The sequence below is a fragment of the Salvelinus fontinalis genome, chromosome 33, assembly GCF_029448725.1.
Source record: "Salvelinus fontinalis isolate EN_2023a chromosome 33, ASM2944872v1, whole genome shotgun sequence".
Lineage (NCBI taxonomy): Eukaryota > Metazoa > Chordata > Actinopteri > Salmoniformes > Salmonidae > Salvelinus > Salvelinus fontinalis.
The window spans coordinates 6,317,495-6,336,633 of NC_074697.1; the positions used below are offsets into that span (position 1 = coordinate 6,317,495).

Here is a 19,139-nt window from a genome sequence, read left to right on the forward strand (position 1 = left end):
ACAGTCCCCTGCTCCAACCTCTATATGTCTGTAACAGTCCCCTGCTCCAACATCTATATGTCTGTAACAGTCCCCTGCTCCAACATCTATATGTCTGTAACAGTCCCCTGCTCCAACCTCTATATGTCTGTAACAGTCCCCTGCTCCAACCTCTATATGTCTGTAACAGTACCCTGCTCCAACCTTTATATGTCTGTAACAGTCCCCTGCTCCAACCTCTATACTGTATGTCTCTAACAGTCCCCTGCTCCAACCTCTATATGTCTGTAACAGTCCCCTGCTCCAACCTCTATATGTCTGTAACAGTCCCCTGCTCCAACCTCTATACTGTATGTCTCTAACAGTCCCCTGCTCCAACCTCTATATGTCTGTAACAGTCCCCTGCTCCAACCTCTATATGTCTGTAACAGTCCCCTGCTCCAACCTCTATACTGTATGTCTCTAACAGTCCCCTGCTCCAACCTCTATATGTCTGTAACAGTCCCCTGCTCCAACCTCTATATGTCTGTAACAGTCCCCTGCTCCAACCTCTAAATGTCTGTAACAGTCCCCTGCTCCAACCTCTATATGTCTGTAACAGTCCCCTGCTCCAACCTCTATACTGTATGTCTCTAACAGTCCCCTGCTCCAACCTCTATATGTCTGTAACAGTCCCCTGCTCCAACCTCTATATGTCTGTAACAGTCCCCTGCTCCAACCTCTATATGTCTGTAACAGTCCCCTGCTCCAACCTCTATATGTCTGTAACAGTCCCCTGCTTCAACCTCTATATGTCTGTAACAGTCCCCTGCTCCAACCTCTATATGTCTGTAACAGTCCCCTGCTCCAACCTCTATATGTCTGTAACAGTCCCCTGCTCCAACATCTATATGTCTGTAACAGTCCCCTGCTCCAACCTCTATATGTCTGTAACAGTCCCCTGCTCCAACCTCTATATGTCTGTAACAGTCCCCTGCTCCAACCTCTATATGTCTGTAACAGTCCCCTGCTCCAACCTCTATATGTCTGTAACAGTCCCCTGCTCCAACCTCTATACTGTATGTCTCTAACAGTCCCCTGCTCCAACCTCTATATGTCTGTAACAGTCCCCTGCTCCAACCTCTATATGTCTGTAACAGTCCCCTGCTCCAACCTCTATACTGTATGTCTCTAACAGTCCCCTGCTCCAACCTCTATATGTCTGTAACAGTCCCCTGCTCCAACCTCTATATGTCTGTAACAGTCCCCTGCTCCAACCTCTATATGTCTCTAACAGTCCCCTGCTCCAACCTCTATATGTCTGTAACAGTCCCCTGCTCCAACCTCTATATGTCTGTAACAGTCCCCTGCTCCAACCTCTATATGTCTGTAACAGTCCCCTGCTCCAACCTCTATACTGTATGTCTGTAACAGTCCCCTGCTCCAACCTCTATATGTCTGTAACAGTCCCCTGCTCCAACCTCTATATGTCTGTAACAGTCCCCTGCTCCAACCTCTATACTGTATGTCTCTAACAGTCCCCTGCTCCAACCTCTATATGTCTGTAACAGTCCCCTGCTCCAACCTCTATATGTCTCTAACAGTCCCCTGCTCCAACCTCTATACTGTATGTCTCTAACAGTCCCCTGCTCCAACCTCTATATGTCTCTAACAGTCCCCTGCTCCAACCTCTATACTGTATGTCTCTAACAGTCCTTGTGAACTTGTGTACAATTGACAAATAATATGATCTCAATCTTAGTCTCCAGGCTTTGTGTTTGTTGTGTTTGAAGTGTTGCCGTGGGGAAGATGACAGTTCCGTGTGTGTCCCACAGTGACAGCTATAATGGGGCAGAGTTTAAGACCTGAGAAGCAAGGGACTTGAGTGGTAACATACTATACCATGTCTTTACTCTGGCCTCAGTAGGTCCCTGTTTTGAGGCAGATGTAATATGTAGATGTATAGTGATGACTGGTCCCTAAAGACAGATCATTACACTATCACATCTGTTCCACGTGTTCTCATAATCAATAACCAGAAAACACATCATTATGGGGGAAGGGCAGTGAAGAACAAAGGGTGATGATGATGATGATGATAATGACAGTAGTTACAATGAGAGCCATGTTATCTGTGGCACACCTGAGGATGATGGTTTAATAAGGTAAATATTCATTAAAGTCACGCTGGTCATAATACACAGTACTTAAAGTGACTCCACAGCTGTCAATGAATTGTGCTTATCTACGGTCAGTTAAGCAGTTTGTCTTTTTATAGTTAAAGGATTTGTGAAGGGAAAGGTGGTCATTGATCTGTGTCTAAAGGTAACTTCCACCCAGTCTCTGGAGCATCCTTACTGACAGGAAGGGTCCATCTCTGGACAGAAAAACCTTTATTCAAATGCTGCTCCAATGGCAACAGTCGAAGAACCCTTTTTCAGTTCTAGATAGCACCTTTTTTCAAATTAAAAGTGCAAAGGAAGATGCATTTTTTAAGCTGCCATCACTAACCTTTGAGGGTCAATGTTGTGTGAATCACAATTCAGCAGGGTAGGTAAACGGAACACAGAACTAGAGACCATTGTCAGACATTCTATACCTGAGAGGTCCTTGTCTGAGACTGGAAAGCTTCTGTCCCTCTATAAATGACATTCCGCGCTTGTGACATTGACAGTGAAAAAAGCCACTTGCAGGGAAATGTTCCAGGTAAATGTCTTGAGTTGGAGGCATGACGTCCAATAGCTGATTCTTCACAGAAGTCTTCTCTATAGACCAGGACTGGGCAGGCCTGATTCAATACCGCCCCCAAAACTTTAAAAAGTTTTGAAAAAACATATTTCTCATTCAAATGAAAAGCCCAATGAAGGCATTTTGAAGGCCCGTATAAATAACAACTGCACGAGGACGGACAGTGACTGACAGGCTGACACACACGTCACAGTTACAAATAGTAGCTAGCTAGAAATTGTGCAAAAAATGAGTTTGTCAAAGATTTCAAAGAAAAGCAAAGTAGACAATGAATGTAGGGTGTTCCAGCAAGAGCGGATATCGAAATATGTCTTTATTGAGGTATCAGGGAAAGTCTTTATTGAGGTATCAGGGAAAGTCTTTATTGAGGTATCAGGGAAAGTCTTTATTGAGGTTTCAGGGAAAGTCTTTATTGAGGTATCAGGGAAAGCTGTGTGCTCAGTGTGCAAAGAGAGCATCACTGTCTTGAAAGACTACAACTTGTCTACGATTTCAAAGTGTTGGAAAACGGCATGCTGTCTGGCAACAGACAGACAGAAAACACAGGTATAAATACACAGGGAATAATGGGGAAGATGGGCGACACCTGGAGGGGGGTGGAGACAATCACAAGGACAGGTGAAACAGATCAGGGCGTGACAGTCAGAGACTTCACTCCTCACACTGCTCTAGTCAATGTCCATCAGAGACTTCACTCCTCACACTGCTCTAGTCAATGTCCATCAGAGACTTCACTCCTCACACTGCTCTAGTCAATGTCCATCAGAGACTTCACTCCTCACACTGCTCTAGTCAATGTCCATCAGAGACTTCACTCCTCATCCCTGTAGTTTAAATGTAATGTTGAGCTCTCTCTCGTTCTTGTGTTTTTGTACAACCCGTTAACAAGAGTTCTGTCCGTGGTGCTGAAGGCACAGTGTTCTTTTCCCTCTGTGTAGTTCACTGCGTGTTTTAATAATGAAAATACCTACCAAAAGGAGAACATGGATGTGGTTTATTTCTGTGTGTCACGACTTCTGCCGAAGTCGTTGCCTCTCCTTGTCCGGGCGGTGTTCGGCGGTCGACTTCACCGGTCTTCTAGTCATCATCGATCCATTTTTCATTTTCCATTGGTTTTGTCTTGTCTTCCCACACACCTGTTGTCAATCCCATTCATTACCTGTTGTGTATTTAACCCTCTGTTTCCCTTCATGTGTTTGTCAGAGATTGTTCGTTGTCAAGTGTTGTGTGTTTTGTGTATAAGTGTGCGATGGGTCTTCATACCCAGATTTTGTATTATATTTTTTAGTGAGTGTTATGGAACTTATTACTGGAACTTTTATTAAAGTACTCCATGCTACACTCTATTTTGACTCTCCTGCGCCTGACTTCCTCTGCCACTTATACACGCCATTGTGACAGAATCTCTGACCTTAAAAATGAAGTCAGCAGGAGGAGGCACTTCACTAATGGAGGTTGAGGAACGCGTCCTGGAACACGCGGCGGAGATTGACAGTCTGTGCGCTGTCATGGATCGCATTGTCCAGAGTATGGACCGCTGGGAGAGACAGGGAGCGTGTCCAGTACCTCCACCACCCCCTGGAATTCCTTCGAACGTTTTTTCCCCGCCGGAACAGAACAGGATCCAGTTGTCCCTACCCACGGGATACAATGGAGATACTACCAGCTGCCAGGGTTTTCTCCTAAAACTGAACTTGTATCTGGCCACGGTCTCTCCAGTACCAACAGACCGTGAGAAAAGCTTCGCCCTCATCTCCTGCCTTACCGGGAAAGCACCGGAGTGGGCCAACGCTGTGTGTGGAGAGGATAAGGCGTTGGACCATTTTGAGGAGCTCATCTGCCATTTCCGGAAGGTATTCGACCATCCATCCGAAGGCAGAGCAGCAGGTGAGCTCCTCTATCATCTGAGGCAGGGGGAGAGGAGTGCTCAGGAGTTCGCGTTGGAATTTAGGACTTTGGCTGCCGGCGCTGGATGGAGCGACAGGGCCCTGATCGACCACTACCGTTGTAGTCTACGCGAGGACGTCCGTCGGGAGCTGGCCTGTAGAGACACCACCCTCAACTTCGACCAACTGGTGGATATGTCCATCAGGCTGGACAACATGCTGGCTACTCGGGGACGTCTAGATCGGGGTCTGGTTGTTCCATCCTCTCGCACTCTCTCTCCCGAACCTATGGAATTGGGAGGGATGGTGCGCAGGGAGACTGGAGGGGGTACCCGCTCGAGCACCATCTATGATCGCAGAGATCACACTGCTGATCGGTGCCGGGTTGGTTCCTCTGGGAATAGAGAAGGCAGGCAGGGCACTCTGGCATCACCCCAGGTGAGTAGGCACCATACTCATCCAGAGCCCTCTGCTGCACTTATGTTTGTCTCTGTCACCTTTCCGGATTTTCCCCTGCATTCCCAGTATAAGGCGCTAGTAGATTCAGGCGCGGCTGGGAATTTCATTAATAAAAATTTAGCTTATAGTTTAGGGATTCCTATTGTTTCTGTGGATATGCCTTTCCCTATTCATGCCTTAGATAGTCGACCAATAGGGTTAGGGTTTATCAGGGAGGTCACCGCACCTTTGTCTATGATAACGCAGGAGGGTCACAAGGAGAAGATTAGTCTTTTCCTTATTGATTCCCCTGCGTATTCTGTGGTGTTAGGCCTACCCTGGTTAACTACTCATAACCCCACTGTTTCTTGGCCACAGAGGGCTCTCACGGGGTGGTCGCGAGAGTGCTCAGGTAGGTGTGTAGGGGTTTCCGTTGGTGCTACTACGGTGGAAAGTCCAGACCAGGTTTCCACCGTGCGCATTCCCCCAGAATATGCCGATTTGGCACTCGCCTTCTGTAAAAAGAAGGCGACTCAATTACCACCCCATCGACAGGGGGATTGTGCGATAGATCTCCTGGTAGACGCTGCATATCCCAGGAGTCACGTGTATCCTCTGTCGCAAGCGGAGACAGTGGCTATGGATAATTATATCTCTGAATCCCTGCGTCAGGGGTTCATTCAGCCATCCATTTCACCCGCCTCTTCGAGTTTCTTTTTTGTGAAGAAGAAGGATGGCGGTTTACGCCCGTGCATTGATTATCGAGACCTTAATAAAATCACGGTAAAATATAGTTACCCGCTACCTTTGATTAATACAGTAATGGAGTCAATGCGCGGGGCCCGCTTCTTCACAAAATTGGATCTCAGGAGTGCGTACAATCTGGTGCGTATTAGGAGGGGTGATGAGTGGAAGACGGCATTTAGCACCACCTCAGGTCATTATGAGTACCTGGTCATGCCATATGGGTTGATGAATGCTCCATCAGTCTTCCAATCGTTTGTAGATGAGATTTTCAGGGACCTGAACGGGCAGGGTGTAGTGGTGTATATCGATGATATTTTGATATACTCTGCTACACGCGCTGAGCATGTGTCCTTGGTGCGCAGGGTGCTTGGTCGCCTGTTGGAGCATGATTTATATGTCAAGGCTGAGAAATGCTTGTTCTTCCAACAATCCATCTCCTTCCTAGGGCATCAGATTTCCACTTCAGGAGTGGAAATGGAGAGCGACCGCATTACAGCCGTGCGTAATTGGCCGACTCCAACCACGGTAAAGGAGGTGCAGCGTTTTTTAGGGTTTGCCAATTACTACCGGAGATTTATCCGGGGTTTTGGTCAGGTTGCAGCTCCCATTACCTCACTGCTAAAGGGGGGACCGGTGCGCTTGCAGTGGTCGGCCGAGGCGAATAGGGCTTTTGGTAAACTGAAGGCTCTGTTTACCTCGGCGCCTGTGTTGGCTCATCCGGATCCCTCTTTGCCATTCATAGTAGAGGTGGACGCATCCGAAGCTGGGATAGGAGCAGTGCTCTCTCAGCGTTCGGGTGTGCCACCGAAGCTTCGCCCCTGTGCTTTCTTTTCGAAGAAGCTCAGCCCGGCGGAGCGTAACTATGATGTGGGGGACCGAGAGCTGTTAGCTGTCGTAAAAGCCTTGAAGGTGTGGAGGCATTGGCTTGAGGGGGCTAATCACCCTTTTCTCATCTGGACTGACCACCGCAATCTGGAGTACATCCGGCAGGCGAAGAGACTAAATCCTCGCCAGGCAAGGTGGGCCATGTTTTTCACTCGTTTTGTGTTTACGCTTACTTACAGACCAGGCTCCCAGAACGTCAAGGCAGACGCATTGTCTCGGCTGTATGACACAGAGGAGCGACCCATGGATCCCACTCCCATACTCTCAGAGTCGTGTTTGGTGGCGCCAGTAATGTGGGAGCTGGACGCGGACATTGAGCGGGCGTCACGTGCAGAGCCCTCTCCTCCTGAGTGTCCAGCTGGTCGTCTGTACGTTCCGTCTGCCGTCCGCGACCGATTGATCTATTGGGCTCACACATCACCCTCCTCTGGTCATCCTGGGATAGGTCGGACGATGCGCTGTCTTGATGGGAGGTACTGGTGGCCCACTTTAGCTAAGGACGTGAGGATTTATGTTTCCTCCTGTTCGGTGTGCGCCCAGTGCAAGGCTCCTAGACACCTGCCTAGAGGTAAGCTTTTACCTTTACCCGTTCCTCAACGGCCGTGGTCGCACCTGTCAGTGGATTTTGTGACTGATCTTCCACCTTCACAGGGTTACACCACGATCCTGGTCGTTGTGGATCGGTTTTCTAAGTCCTGTCGTCTTCTCCCTTTGCCCGGTCTCCCTACGGCCTTACAAACTGCGGAGGCTCTGTTTACACATGTTTTCCGGCATTATGGGGTGCCTGAGGATATAGTGTCTGATCGGGGTCCCCAGTTCACGTCAAGGGTCTGGAAGGCGTTCATGGAACGTCTGGGGATCTCGGTTAGTCTTACCTCAGGTTTTCACCCCGAGAGTAATGGGCAGGTGGAGAGAGTTAACCAGGATGTGGGCAGGTTTCTGCGGTCCTATTGCCAGGACCGGCCAGGGGAGTGGGCGAAGTTCGTGCCCTGGGCAGAGATAGCCCAGAACTCGCTACGTCACTCCTCTACTAACCTTACCCCTTTTCAATGTGTATTAGGGTATCAGCCGGTTCTGGCTCCTTGGCATCAGAGTCAGACCGAAGCTCCTGCGGTGGACAATTGGTTTCGGCACGCTGAGGAAACTTGGGAGGCAGCCCACGTCCACCTTCAGCGTGCCATAAGGCGCCAGAAAATTGGCGCAGACCGTCGCCGCAGTGAGGCCCCGGTGTTTGTACCAGGGGACAGGGTCTGGCTCTCGACCCGAAACCTGCCCCTCCGCCTGCTCTGCCGGAAGCTGTGTCCGCGGTTTGTGGGGCCGTTTAAAGTTCTGAGGAGAGTGAACGAGGTATGTTATAGATTACAACTGCCCATTAATTACCGTATTAACCCCTCGTTCCATGTGTCTCTCCTCAGGCCGGTGGTGGCTGGCCCACTCCAGGAGGCTGAAGTGCGTGAAGTTCCTCCGCCTCCTCTAGACATCGAGGGGGCCCCGGCGTACGCTATTCGATCCATTTTGGATTCGAGACGTCGGGCGAGGGGCCTTCAGTACCTCGTGGACTGGGAGGGGTACGGGCCGGAGGAGAGATGCTGGGTTCCGGTGGAGGACGTTTTAGATCCTTCTATGTTAAAAGAATTCCACCGCCTCCATCCGGATCGCCCTGCACCTCGCCCTCCGGGTCGTCCCCGAGGCCGGTGTCGACGCGCTGCTGGAGCCGCGCGTCAGGGGGGGGGTAATGTCACGACTTCTGCCGAAGTCGTTGCCTCTCCTTGTCCGGGCGGTGTTCGGCGGTCGACTTCACCGGTCTTCTAGTCATCATCGATCCATTTTTCATTTTCCATTGGTTTTGTCTTGTCTTCCCACACACCTGTTGTCAATCCCATTCATTACCTGTTGTGTATTTAACCCTCTGTTTCCCTTCATGTGTTTGTCAGAGATTGTTCGTTGTCAAGTGTTGTGTGTTTTGTGTATAAGTGTGCGATGGGTCTTCATACCCAGATTTTGTATTATATTTTTTAGTGAGTGTTATGGAACTTATTACTGGAACTTTTATTAAAGTACTCCATGCTACACTCTATTTTGACTCTCCTGCGCCTGACTTCCTCTGCCACTTATACACGCCATTGTGACACTGTGCATGTTAAAAAAGTAAAATAAGTAGCATATCTGGATGTGATTTACAGTAGATATATCTGTGAACACAGTCATACACATCATGTCTAATCCTGTAATATGATTCTGGCCTGCGATGGCAAAAATATATTCTAATGTGTCCCTCCATGGAAAACAATTACCCAAGCCTGCTCTAGACCCTCATGGTACCTGACGGGAATAAAACACAGCCAGCAAAATAGAGAGTGTTGTTTCTTTTCATTAGCAACAACACAGAGACATGTAATGACCTGTCTGAAGAGGATAGAGGAAGGACACTAGTCAGGACATCTTAGTCAGTACCGTCATGCCCATGTTTCCCTGTCACCCTTGCACCCTGCCCCTGTCCGCCCCCTGTCTCTGTGCCCAGAGGTAAGGATGGGGTAAGTGAAGGGAAGAGTTTGTGGCAGAGACTCGGTGTCACACTGTGAAATGGCTTGTAACGATCATGTGATACAAGATTGTTTCTGTGTGTGTGTGTGTGTGTGTGTGTGTGTGTGTGTGTGTGTGTGTGTGTGCGTGTGCGTGTGCGTGTGCGTGTGTGTGTGTGTGTGTGTTGGGGTGTGTGTGTGTGTGTGTGTGTGTGTGTGTTTGGACGTGTGTGGAAGGGATGCAAGTGTGTGCTCCTTGTCACAGAATGTGTGTGTGTGTGCCAGGCAGTGAAATTGCTCGTGAGTATTTGGTTAGACAGGGTGTTATTGGGCTGTCAGCACGGTAACGCTGCTCACACATTGACTGGGTGAAGAGAGAGAGAGACAGAGAGGAGAGAGAGAGAGAGAGAGAGACAGAGAGGAGAGAGAGAGAGAGAGAGAGACAGAGAGAGACAGAGAGAGAGACAGAGAGAGAGACAGAGAGAGAGAGAGAGACAGAGACAGAGACAGAGAGAGAGACAGAGAGAGAGAGAGAGAGAGAGAGAGACAGAGAGACAGAGAGACAGAGAGACAGACAGAGAGACAGACAGACAGACAGACAGACAGACAGACAGACAGACAGACAGACAGAGATATATAGAGAGAGAATAAAAAGGAACAATATGCTCTGTGTGCCATCGCGTTTCATTTCTGATGACATTACAAAGCTTACAGTTTCAAACAAAAGCCACTGAGACTCCAGCAAGTTGTGATAGGAGGTGACAGCTCCACAGGCTTACAGTTCCCTTCTGATGCTCCCACTGGCTTTGACCAGATATCAACAACACACTTAAAAAGAAGAAATGGCATCCTTTATACCGAATGGCAACCAGAGGTATTCAAACAAAACAGCTCCAGCCTGCTGCCGAGTTAACCCAAGGTTGGGTACCACTCTGAGACTGTAAACAAATGGACGACAGATCTCTGTTGGGAAAATGAAGGCAAAGGGATTTCATTGTATGTGCAACACACATGGGGAGTACATCTGGTTAAAGATCTACAAAACATTAAAATCAGGATTTAGACAAAGAAAATATTTTGAAAGGAAGAAAGACAGATTAAGGATTGGGCTGTCCTGCTAGAGGAGATACAGTGAATAGCCCAGGCTATGAACCTACAGAGGATTCTCATTTGGGCAGAAGTCCTTCCTCTCCTCAACTCCCTCCTCCTCCTCTCTTCAGTGACCCGGAAACTGTTAACCTGTTTGGGCTGCAGGGGCAGTATTGAGTAGCCGGATAAAAGGTGCCCATTTCAAACGGCCTCGTACTCAATTCTTGCTCGTACAATATGCCTATTATTATTACTATTGGATAGAAAACACTCTCTAGTTTCTAAAACCGTTTGAATTATATCTGTGAGTAAAACAGAACTCATTTTGCAGCAAACTTCCTGACAGGAAGTGGAAAATCTGAAATCGATGCTCTGTTCTAGGGCCTGCCTATAAATGTCCTTGATATATATCAGTATACATGCACTTCATACGTCTTCCACTAAATGTCGACAGGCAGTGAGAGAAGAAATTGAGTGTATAACTTGATCTGGAGTCGAATAAATGCTCTTTGTATGACGTGTCACCAGTTTCCTGTTTTCTGGAGAGCGCGTGAAGGGACCTGGTATTGCCTTCTGTAAAGCTGTCGTTATGGATGACTAATATCTCCGGCTTTGATTTTATTTGATACATGTGACAATATCATCGTAAAGTATGTTTTTTCAATATAGTTTTATTAGATTATTGAAATTTTTTCGGGACGTTAGGCGTGTTGCGTTCTGTGCCTTTGTTCAGGAAGGAGAGCTTCGAGCCACTTTGCTAGCTTTCCGTGCTAATTGACTGGAGAAGAGGACATTCTAAATCCAAACTACGATTGTTCTGGACAAAGGACCCCTTGTACAACATTCTGATGAAAGATCATCAAAAGTAGGACCCATTTTATGATGTTATTTCATATATCTGTCGTACATGTGAACTAGTCGTTTGCTCCCAGGTTTTGGGCACGCTCTCGCCATAACGTAAACTGCATATCGTAATGAAGTTATTTTTAGAATTCTAACACGGCGATTGCATTAAGAACTAGAGTATCTATAATTTCCTATACAACATGTATTTTTTAGTAACGTGTATGTATAGTTATTTGGTCAGAATAGTTGAGTGCCATAAAAATATCCGCACATTCTTGGAAAAAGATGCTACGTTAGCACAATGTATAACCACTGATTTCAGCTCTAAATATGCACATTTTTGAACAAAACATAAGTGTATGTATAACCTGATGTTATAGGACTGTCATCTGATGAAGCTTATCAAGGTTAGTCAAAAATTATATATCTTTTGCTGGTTTATTCGCTATCGCTAACGTGCCTATTGCTATCGCTAACGTGCCTATTGCTATCGCTAACGTGCCTTGATGAATGAATGCGGTAGTGTGGTAGGCTATTGTAGTAAGCTAATATAATGCTATATTGTGTTTTCTCTGTAAAACACTTAAAAAATCGGAAATGTTGGCTGGATTCACAAGATGTTTGTCTTTAATTTGCTATACACCATCAATTTTTCAGAAATGTTTTATGATGAGAATTTAGATATTTGACGTTGGTGTCTGTAATTACTCTGGCTGCTTCGGTCCTATTTGTGACGGTAGCTGTGACGGTAGCTGCAATGTAAAACTGATTTATACCTCAAATATGCACATTTTTCGAACAAAACATAGATTTATTGTATAACATGTTATAAGACTGTCATCTGATGAAGTTGTTTCTTGGTTAGTTTGGTTGGTTCTTGGTTAGTTAGGTTGGCTTTGTGCATGCTACCTGTGCTGTGAAAAATGTCTGTCCTTTTTTGTATTTGGTGGTGAGCTAACATAAATATATGTGGTGTTTTCGCTGTAAAACATTTAAAAAATTGGACATGTTGGCTGGATTCACAAGATGTTATCTTTCATATGCTTTATTGGACTTGTTAATGTGTGAAAGTTAAATATTTCTAAAAAATATATTTTGAATTTCGCGCCCTGCACTTGAAGTGGCTGTTGTCATATTGTGCCCGGCTTCGGGCTTGCAGCCCAAAGAAGTTTGGTCCAGTGCTCGAGGAGAGTTTCATTTGTTAGAAGGTCAAACACTGACTCTGATGACATCCTCCTCAGGTTCCCATAATGTTAGTCATTAAGCAGCAGATCTAACATTCTCCTCAGGTTCCCATAATGTTAGTCATTAAGTAGCAGATCTAACATTCTCCTCAGGTTCCCATAATGTTAGTCATTAAGCAGCAGATCTAACATCCTCCTCAGGTTCCCATAATGTTAGTCATTAAGCAGCAGATCTAACATCCTCCTCAGGTTCCCATAATGTTAGTCATTAAGCAGCAGATCTAACATCCTCCTCAGGTTCCCATAATGTTAGTCATTAAGTAGCAGATCTAACATTCTCCTCAGGTTACCCATAATGTTGGTCATTAAGCAGCAGATCTAACATCCTCCTCAGGTTCCCATAATGTTAGTCATTAAGCAGCAGATCTAACATTCTCCTCAGGTTCCCATAATGTTAGTCATTAAGTAGCAGATCTAACATTCTCCTCAGGTTCCCATAATGTTAGTCATTAAGCAGCAGATCTAACATCCTCCTCAGGTTCCCATAATGTTAGTCATTAAGTAGCAGATCTAACATTCTCCTCAGGTTCCCATAATGTTAGTCATTAAGCAGCAGATCTAACATTCTCCTCAGGTTCCCATAATGTTAGTCATTAAGCAGCAGATCTAACATTCTCCTCAGGTTCCCATAATGTTAGTCATTAAGCAGCAGATCTAACATCCTCCTCAGGTTCCCATAATGTTGGTCATTAAGCAGCAGATCTAACATCCTCCTCAGCTTCCCATAATGTTAGTCATTAAGCAGCAGATCTAACATTCTCCTCAGGTTCCCATAATGTTAGTCATTAAGTAGCAGATCTAACATTCTCCTCAGGTTCCCATAATGTTAGTCATTAAGCAGCAGATCTAACATCCTCCTCAGGTTCCCATAATGTTAGTCATTAAGCAGCAGATCTAACATTCTCCTCAGGTTACCCATAATGTTAGTCATTAAGCAGCAGATCTAACATTCTCCTCAGGTTCCCATAATGTTAGTCATTAAGCAGCAGATCTAACATCCTCCTCAGGTTACCATAATGTTAGTCATTAAGCAGCACCCCACAACACGGCTGAGGTAATATCTCAAACCCCCAAGGCTGAGTGATAGGAGGATATACAGTGCATGATGGTATGCCTGGATGTGTGTCTGTTTGGCCATGTGTTTCCTTGTATATCTTACTGTCTGCTTGTTCAACTATGTCTACGTTTAGTGTGTTTGTGTACGAAGAAGAGAGAGTGAGAGAGAGTGAGAGAGAGCGAGGGAAAGAGGGAAAGAGGTAGAGAGAGAGAGAGTGGGCAGGGAGAGGGAGAGAGAGGGAGAAAAAGGGAGGGAGAGAGAGAAAGAGAGAGAGAAAGAGAGAGGGAGAGAGAGATAGAGGGAGAAGGACCGGAGAGAGAGAAGAGAGAGAGAGAGGGACAGGAGAGAGAGAAGAGAGAGAGAGAGAGGGACAGGAGAGAGAGAAGTGAGAGAGATAGAGAGGGACAGGAGAGATAGAAGAGAGAGAGGGACAGGAGAGAGAGAAGAGAGAGAGGGACAGGAGAGAGAGAGAGAAGTGAGAGAGATAGAAAGGGACAGGAGAGAGAGAAGAGAGATGAAGAGAGAGAGAGGAGAGCACAAACACAGTAGATAGCAGTGGATGAGACCACAGCACTCAGAGTCACGTCAAAGCTTTGATGACGTCACAGTGTTTTCATTCTACCTTTCATCCTTTTTCTTCCCCTCATTTTCCCCTCCATCTGCGACACACTTGTGTCACTCCATCATCACAATAACAAAGACACATTCTTCCTTCAGATCAAACACCTGACGGGATGGTTTCACAGGAAGCACATTGATTCATCTCAGATTGGATCTATGTGGTTGAAAAAAGAGCTTGAAAACCTGGAAGAACATTGTCCTACTTCAAGTTGAAATATACAGGTGAAGAATAACCAGTATCGTCGAGTAGAGAAAAAAACTTCACATTTGAATTTAAAGCACAGTCAGAGGTGTCCCTTCTGTTCAATATGAATGAGCGTTAAAGAGAGATGGTGCACAGGCAATATGTGTGTGTGTGTGTGTGTGTGTGTGTGTGTGTGTGTGTGTGTGTGTGTGTGTGTGTGTGTGTGTGTGTGTGTGTGCAGACAAGCAGGCCAGTCTAAGCAGTGTTCCCAAAACACTGGGTGGTGCATGGTGTTCCAGACAGTGTTGCTAATGAATAGTTGTTCTGACTGTGCTCCTGCAATAAACCCAAGTCATTATCCTCCTAGACACACACACACACACACACACACACACACACACACACACACACACACACACACACACACACACACACACACACACACACACACACACACACACACACACACACACACACACACACACACACACACACACACACACATACACACACACACACACACACACTAGAATATTCCAACAAGGTCTCACAGTCTCATTGCAGTATTAGACGTCTATTCACGTTTCTACAAAGATCACATTTTGAAGTTGCTCCTAACATTAAATTCCAAAATATTTTTGCCATCCTGGATTGACTCCTCCTGCTCAGTATCCTTCTGTTTCTCCAAATGTAAAATTTAGAAGTTGCTCCAAACGTAAAATTTCAAAATCACTCTTGCGTGATCTACCTGAATATTAATCACAGTGACAAGATCCCTTCCTCTCAGCCACCCCATCCCCCCGAGGGACTGCCGATTAGAGCGGAAATCAAGTTACGGTCCCCGTGGCTAAATTGATATCATTATGTTTACAGCAGAATGAATAATTGATTATTGTATCGTTAGATGGGAGTTTAATGATGTGTGACACTCAGGTAGATGGCTCGCCGCAGGTGAGAACCATAATTAGGGTCTAATTCCATTCCCAATGCAGACACACAAACACACAGACACTGCATCCCTTCCCTAATTAGCGTTACACTCCGACACACTGAAAAGTTTGCAGCCCTTAGTTCCACTCCAGCAGACTGGTGCTTCTCGTTCTCGTACTTCAGGGTAAAAATTCAACATTGGCTGGATCTCAATAGTGTTCCTTCTTACCCTCAACTACTCTTCTTTTCAAGGGTAAAATCAACACATACAAATTAAGTTGATAAAAAAACATTATTCTATTTCAAGTCAGTTTATTTATGTTACACATGACTTACAATTAAATGAGATTCAAACAGATAATTGCAGATTGTGAAAATGTAAATACAGTGGTATAAAGTACTTAATTACAAATACTTTAAAGTTCTACTTAACTTGTTTTGGGGGGGGGGGGGGGTATCTGTACTTTACTATTTCTATTTTTGACAACTTTTATTTTTACTCCATACATTTTCCCTGACACCCAAAAGTACTTGTTACATTTTGAATGTCTAGCAGGACAGGAAAACGGTCCAAAATATCTAGCAGACTCACTAAACACACGTTTCATTTGTAAATTATGTTGGAGTGTTGGAGTGTGGCCCCTGGCAATCCGTAAAAAAAAAAAAAATACTAACAAATGGTGCCGTTTGGTTTGCGTTAAGGAATTTGAAATAATTTATACTTTTACTTTTGATACTTAAGTATATTTTAGCAATTACATTTACTTTTCAAACTTAAGTATATATAAAACAAAATACTTTTAAACATTTACTCAAGTAGTATTTTACTGGGTGACTTTCACTTTTACTTTTTCCATTAAGGAATCTATACTTTTATTCAAGTATGACAATTGGGTCCTTTTTCCGCCACTGTTTAAATAACACATTGTATGGCAGTGCAGTGTTTATGTGAATGTGATTAGGTGTTTGTTTTCCATATGAGCGTGAAGCCCTGGTTCACGAGGATTGATAAATCAGTGGCATCAGCAATCAGCTCCTAGAGGAAAACACATGATCAGTCAAAACACATCTCTCAGCATGACACTGATGATCACATACAATGCATGGTATGACTGGTTGGGTATACACACAAAGCATGTAAACACACACACATACACACACACAGCATGTAAACACACACACACACACACGTAAACACACACACACACACACACACACACACACACACACACACACACACACACACACACACACACACACACACACACACACACACACACACACACACACACACGACATGATCAGAACTCTGAACTCACAGTGCATGCTAACAATTTTTAAAAAATCATTTTATAAAAAAAATGTCATTTTATACAAAAAATTGTCATTTTCACCACTCTTGTTTGGAGAAATGTGAAACTGGATAGATAACGTAGTAGATAACGTAGTAGATAACGTAGTCTGTGTTTGTATTGAGACAAGCCCTTCAGATATAATATACACTACCGTTCAAAAGTTCGGGGTCACTTAGGAATGTCCTTGTTTTTGAAAGAAAAGCATATTTTTTGTCCATTAAAATAACATCAAATTGATCAGAAATACAGTGTAGACATTGTTAATGTTGTAAATGACTATTGTAGCTGGAAACTGCTGATTTTTTAAATGAAATATCTACATAGGCGTACATAGGCCCATTATCAGCAACCACCACTCCTGTGTTCCAATGGCACGTTGTGTTAGCTAATCCAAGTTTATCATTTTAATAAGGCTAATTGATCATTAGAAAATACTTTTGCAATTATGTTAGTACAACTGAAAACTGTAGTCCTGATTATTAAAGAAGCAATAAAACTGGCCTTCTTTAGACTAGTTAAGTATCTGGAGCATCAGCAGTTGTGGGTTCCTTTAGAGGCTCAAAATGGCCAGAAACAAAAAACTTTCTTCTGAAACTTGTCCGTCTATTCTTGTTCTGAGAAATGAAGGCTATTCCATGCGAGAAATTGCCAAGAAACTGAAGATCTTGTACAATAATGTGTACTACTCCCTTCACAGAACAGCGCAAACTGGCTCTAACCAGAATAGAAAGAGGAGTGGGATGCCCAGGTGCACAACTAAGCAAGAGGACAAGTACATTAGAGTGTCTAATTTGAGAAACAGACGCCTCACAAGTCCTCAACTGGCAGCTTCATTAAATAGTACCCGCAAAACACCAGTCTCAATGTCAACTGTGAAGAGGTGACTCCGGCACGCTGGCTTTCTAGGCAGAGTTCCTCTGTCCAGTGTCTGTGTTCTTTTGCCCATCTTAATCTTTTCCTTTTATAGCCCAGTCTGAGATATGCCTTTTCATTTGCAACTCTGCCTATAAGGCCAGCATCCTGGAGTCGACTCTTCACTGTCGACATTGAGACTGCTGTTTTGAGGGTACTATTTAATGAAGCTGCCAGTTGAGGACTTGTAAGGCGTCTGTTTCTCAAACTAGACACTCTAATGTACTTGTCCTCTTGCTTAGTTGTGCACTGGGGCCTCCCACTCCTCTTTCTATTCTGGTTAGAGCCATTTTTTGCTGAATGGCCAGTTTTGGCTGATTTCTTTTGATTTTCCCATGATGTCAAGCAAAGTTTGAAGGTAGGCCTTGAAATACATCCACAGGTGAGTCCAATTGACTCAAACGATGTGAATTAGCCTATCAGAAGCTTCTAAAGCCATGACATAATATTCTGGAATTTTCCAAGCTGTTTAAAGGCACAATCAACTTAGTGTATGTAAACTTCTGACCCACTGGAATTGTGATACAGTGAATTATAAGTGAAATAATATGTCTGTAAACAATTGTTGGAAAAATGTGTTTTGTCATGCACAAAGTAGATGTCCTAACCAAACTTTCCAAAACTATAGTTTGTTAACAAGAAATGTGTGGAGTGGTTGAAAAACGAGTTTTAATGACTCCAAACTAAGTCTATGTAAACCTCCGACTTCAACTGTACATAGGAATGTTTGTGTGTGTGTGTGTGCTTTGTGTGTGGGTGTGCTTTGTGTGTGATTGTGCTTTATGTGCTTTTTGTGTGTGTGTGTGTGTGTGTGTGTGTGTGTGTGTGTGTGTGTGTGTGTGTGTGTGTGTGTGTGTGTGTGTGTGTGTGTGTGTGTGTGTGTGTGTGTGTGTGTGTGTAGCGGCAGTCAGACACTAACATGGTGAACGAGAGATGGAACAGCCTGTTATTTGAACTTGTTATCCAGTGTGAACAATCTAAAGGAGATGTATGGATGGGCTGCTGCTAGAATATCATTTATTTAAATACATGACTACTGTATCCCTGTGTCTTTCCCTCCACAACCTGGGATTCATCTCAGTCTCCTATGTTCCCTCGCCAATGAGTACTGATGGAGCGTGTTGCTATCGGTTACAAGGCGTTGACAGTCAGAGTAAATACAGTATCCTGTACCTCCGGATTAAGACGCTTCATCACAGGGTAAATGAGGATACGGACAAAATGTGTCCTCTAACCATCCGTTACTCCTGCCTTACTACTGCCATCACTCTCCTCCGCTGTTGATTAGTATTGTCTTCCTGTACTCTTTGGGCAACTTCCTCTGGCTGCTCGTCCTGCATGTAGCTCATGTTTACGACAAAGGAACCACAAGGTGACCTCCCTGATTACAGCTATTAGATGATGAGTCATGGCAGACATCTTGTTCTGGCAGATCATCACCCATCCGCTGTGGGGACAATTCTAAGCCTACAGTCTAGCCACTGTTGTAAGACAGCCTGTGGCACAATGTGCTTGGCCCAAAGTCAAAAGACTAACTGGGGTAGAGTAAAACCTTTGAATAGACATGCTCTTCTTTATCACTTCTGCTCTGCTTGTTTGATCTGAGTGTGTTTTGAGTGTGTTTTGAGTGTGTTTTGAGTGTGTTGTGCTGTGTTCTGGTGTGTTGTGGTGTGGTGTGTTGTGGTATGGTGGGGTGTGTTGTGTTGTGGTTTGGTGT

The 19,139-nt window shown here is 44.8% G+C and overlaps 1 protein-coding gene across 1 annotated transcript in view; it reads right to left on the minus strand.

Moving 5' to 3' along the window:
- Positions 1–15,467: 15,467 nt before the first annotated feature.
- Positions 15,468–19,139, minus strand: part of si (sucrase-isomaltase (alpha-glucosidase)) — a 116,988-nt gene continuing 113,316 nt past the window's right edge. Inside the window, exon 48 of the mRNA XM_055895063.1 lies at positions 15,468–16,191. Coding sequence (XP_055751038.1) covers positions 16,114–16,191 — 78 coding nt within the window. The 3' untranslated portion in view covers positions 15,468–16,113. The remainder of the gene's footprint in view (positions 16,192–19,139) is intronic.